This window comes from Drosophila miranda, chromosome XR, assembly GCF_003369915.1.
Source record: "Drosophila miranda strain MSH22 chromosome XR, D.miranda_PacBio2.1, whole genome shotgun sequence".
Taxonomy (NCBI): Eukaryota; Metazoa; Arthropoda; class Insecta; order Diptera; family Drosophilidae; genus Drosophila; species Drosophila miranda.
Window position 1 is genome coordinate 46,092,002 of NC_046674.1, and position 4,349 is coordinate 46,096,350.

General features: G+C 44.4%; 1 protein-coding gene across 1 annotated transcript; it reads left to right on the forward strand.

The window, feature by feature from the left end:
* The first annotated feature begins 1,256 nt into the window (after nt 1–1,256).
* Nucleotides 1,257–3,686, forward strand: LOC117186444. The gene is made up of 2 exons (XM_033387260.1): nt 1,257–2,292; nt 2,469–3,686. The coding sequence occupies exons 1-2, from the start codon at nt 2,122–2,124 to the stop codon at nt 2,694–2,696; spliced, it is 399 nt and encodes a 132-aa protein (XP_033243151.1). The 5' UTR covers nt 1,257–2,121; the 3' UTR covers nt 2,697–3,686.
* Nucleotides 3,687–4,349: the final 663 nt, after the last annotated feature.

Genomic DNA, 4,349 nt, shown 5'->3' on the forward strand with positions numbered 1-4,349 from the left:
GCCTCACCGTGCGAGCAGTACACATCGAACTGACAAACCCCCTGTCAACAGACGCCTTCATGCTCACATTTGAAATGTTCGTAGCCCGTCGAGGAGTCCCTAAGAGAATCGTGTCGGACAAAGGGACAAACTTCCGAGGAGCCAGCCGATTACTACGAGAAGAAATCGAAAGAGTCCTACCGAACGAACTGAAAACCAAGTACCCTCAAATGAAATCCATACTAGCCGAATACAAAGGGCGACAGCAGCGCAATAAGAGTTATGCTTGGTAAGAGTTTTCGCATTGCAGGGCAGATCGTGGACAGCTTCAGAAAACGATGGCTAAAGGAATACCTACCGTGCCTTACGCCACGAACCAAGTGGTATGGACCTCCAACTAACCCCATCCAACTCGGAGTCGTCGTGGTTCTAGCAGACGAAACAAGCCACAAGGTGCAGTTACCTTCAAGTAGCCAAGGACAGGATCGCTCGCATCGCGGTGAACCGCACTGCATCTAGACTGCTAAGTCAGCCAATAGTTAAGCCAAGTTAGCAGTGAAGACAACGAATCCAACCATGGACCAAGACGTAACCAGAAGCTTGGCACACATCACGACAAGCGACGAAGTTTGTGAAAGAGGGAATGTTACGGCAGAAACCGCAGTGGCAGTAAAAAATATTCCTAAATACCTAAAATGTACCCAATAGCACAAACATTAACAGGAAGAAGAAGAACATGAAGGAAGGCAGCGGTGAAAAGTTAAAACTGAAGCGGTACAAGTTTTTTAGCCCCTCTAATATTTAATACCCCTGCACCATCTTTTGTAACGTTTGTATTTACGTTTCCTAATTATTCCACGATCCATATGGGATGTTATTTATAGCTTATTCCCACAGGCGACCATCCACCATCCATTTCTGGAATGGTCCGTAAGGTTAGGCCGTTCCAAAGTTTGACTGGTTAGCTCTATGCGATATTTAGCCGATGGTTTTCACATGCAACTCAGAATAATTCACATAGACGAATAAAAGATATTAAATGCGAAAAAGTATAAATTGTTTGTGACAAAATGAACAAAAATACAACAACAAAAGCACTAAGTTATGTGTGTACAGTGTATGTACAGAAAGATAACAATGTTTTCGTACGGCTTAGGTAATTTTGTAATGGCTTATATAATACTTTCCACCGACTGTTTAAAATCAGCAGAAGTGTTGCTCCGATCCGGCTGTTCTGTTATAGGTTTCGCATCTGTCAAAAAATCCCACCGCTCCCTTTAGATGTGTTGTGTTGGAAAGGCTATTAACCGCAGGTTTCTATGCGATGTTTGGTTGATAGTTTTCAAATGCAACCCTTACACTGAACACTGAGCACATCCCGGGGGAGTGGTGGAAGTATGTCTAAGAGCGAACTATTTTGTATCATTGTTTTGAAGGGTTGCATTTTATTTACCGCCACAAAATCCCATCGCAAGAGTCTTAACTCAGATTCAACGTCCGTGTATGCGAACTAAAGTCACCTACACACACTCCGATAATGTGATACGGGCAGTAAAAAGCGCTGGTATCCCTTGAAGAATAATAGTGCTGTCTGCTGTAGCGGTATTCAGCAACCGAGCTTTGTATTTCAAGGCTCTTCATTTGGAAAGTTTTCCCCGTATACCAAAAAGCACAACACCCGTCGTATATCCGTGTTAAACAAGTCGTTCATGACAAAAATCACAGACATGTTATCCACTGGAGCGGCAGTCCAATCGATTGTAGGACTAGGCCTGCATATTACCCGTGTGAAGATTTCAAGTGACTTCTCCCATATCAATGTATATTGGCTGGGCCGCACAGATGAACAAGAAGGAGGTGCTCCCGAAACAGAGCTGTGGCACTATAGCAGTCAACGCCAACATGAGCTCACACAACTGCGTCTTATGGGTAAAATACCCCGTATAAAATTTATCCGCGACAAGACGTGCGGTATTGGATATGTTCAGACGCTCGAAAGTACCATCAGCTCGTTGCGCTCCGAAAACGAGAGATCCTGGAAAACTCGGACTTATCAGAGTGGACATGGGTTCCATCCGCTCTGAACGTAGCAGATGATGGAGCAAAGTGCACCAAAGAATCGAGTTTCCAACCAGACGCGAGATGGTTCCCCGGTCCTCCGGTTCCTATTTGATGAAGAAGAATACTAGCCAACTGCACAGCTCAACTCGAGTAATCTTTTGCAACATGGAAGATGTCAACATCGTTATATACCGGATGGTCCAAGAAGAGGCTTACTCTGAAGAAATGGCTCTTCTACGACAAGGAAGCATCGTGAGTAAGAAAAGTTTGATCTACAAATTATCGCGTATCTCGATGAGACAGGTGTGCCGAGAATACGCGGCCGCATAGATAAGTCGATCGGCACAACAAGGAACCTGAAACGGCCTGTAATTCTACCCGGCGGTCATAACGTCACTAATCTTATTATTGATTATTTTCATCGGAAGTTTCAGCATCAGCTTACTGAGATCGTCGACAACGAGATGAGACAATTGTACCACATATCAGGACTGCGAGCAGGAGTTCGCGACATAGCGAAAACCTGCCAAAGATGTCGCAATAAAGGAGGGCTTCCAGAGGCACCGGAGATGGGAAGCTACCACCAGAGAGGCTGGCAATCAACGAATTGCCATTCACAAACAGAGGTATCGACTAATTTGGACCACTGGAAGTAAACGTAGGAAGATGACGCGAGCAAAAATGGGGGGTACTATTCACGTGCCTCACCGTGCGAGCAGTACACATCGAACTGACAAACTCCCAGTCAACAGACGCATTCATGCTCACATTTGAAATGTTCGTAGCCCGTCGAGGAGTCCCTAAGAGAATCGTGTCAGACAAAGGGACAAACTTCCGAGGAGCCAGCCGATTACTACGAGAAGAAATCGAAAGAGTCCTACCGAACGAACTGGAAACCAAGTACCCTCAAATAGAATGATCCTTCATACCCCCAGGAGGACCCCATATGAGAGGTGCGTGGGAAAGGATGATTAGATCGGTGAAATCCATACTAGCCGAATACAAAGGGCGACAGCAGCGCAATAAGAGTTATGCTTGGTAAGAGTTTTCGCAATGCAGGGCAGATCGTGGACAGCTTCAGAAAACGATGGCTGAAGGAATACCTACCGTGCCTTACGCCACGAACCAAGTGGCATGGACCTCCAACTAACCCCATCCAACTCGGAGACGTCGTGGTTCTAGCAGACGAAACAAGCCTCAAGGTGCAGTTACCTTCAAGTAGCCAAGGACGGGATCGCTCGCAGCGCGGTGAACCGCACTGCATCTAGACTGCTAAGTCAGCCAATAGTTAAGCCAAGTTAGAAGTGAAGACAACGAATCGAACCATGGACCAAGACGTAACCAGAAGCTTGGCACACATCACGACAAGCGACGAAGTTTGTGAAAGAGGGAATGTTACGGCAGAAACCGCAGTGGCAGTAAAAAATATTCCTAAATACCTAAAATGTACCCAATAGCACAAACATTAACAGGAAGAAGAAGAACATGAAGGAAGGAAAGTTAAAACTGAAGCGGTACAAGTTTTTTAGCCCCTCTAATATTTAATACCCCTGCACCATCTTTTGTAACTTAAAGCATTATAAACTAGCAGTGAAAATACACCACACATAACATCTGAATAAAGCAAAACTTGAACTACAAAACAACAAACGCAGCGACAACACGGCGCGGCAATAGCTGGGTTTTGAGCTGCGGTGTTTATTCGTCAGTCTAGGCGATTTTTTAAGTCTCTTTATAGACAAGGCAACCTCTACAGGTTTCCCCCACAGTTGCTATATATTTTGGAACATAGGTTCGTAACGTTTTGCCGTTCCGAAAACTTCCTAATTATTCCACGATCCATATGGGATGTTATTTATAGCTTATTCCCACAGGCGACCATCCAACATCCATTTCTGGAATGGTCCGTAAGGTTAGGCCGTTCCGAAGTTTGACCGGTTAGCTCTATGCGATATTTAGCGGATGGTTTTCACATGCAACTCAGAATAATTCACATAGACGAATAAAAGATATTAAATGCGAAAATGTATGAATTGTCTGTGACAAAATGAACAAAAATACAACAACAAAAGCACTAAGGTATGTGTGTACAGTGTATGCACAGAAAGATAACAATGTTTTCAAAATTTGTTTATTTCGTACGGCTTAGGCAATTTTCTAATGGCATATATAATCGTTTCCACCGACTGTTTAAAATCAGCAGAAGTGTTGCTCCGATCCGGCTGTTCTGTTATAGGTTTCGCATCTGTCAAAAAATCCCACCGTTCCCTGTAGATGTGTTGCGTTGGAAAGGCTATGCGATGTTTGGT

Coding starts and splice junctions, on each gene's coding strand:
- LOC117186444 (XM_033387260.1), top strand. CDS start 2,122: ATGGTTCCCCGGTCCTCCGGTTCCTATTTGATGAAGAAGAATACTAGC. Junction 2,293..2,468: donor TTCTACGACAAGGAAGCATC/GTGAGTAAGAAA, acceptor TTTCATCGGAAG/TTTCAGCATCAGCTTACTGA.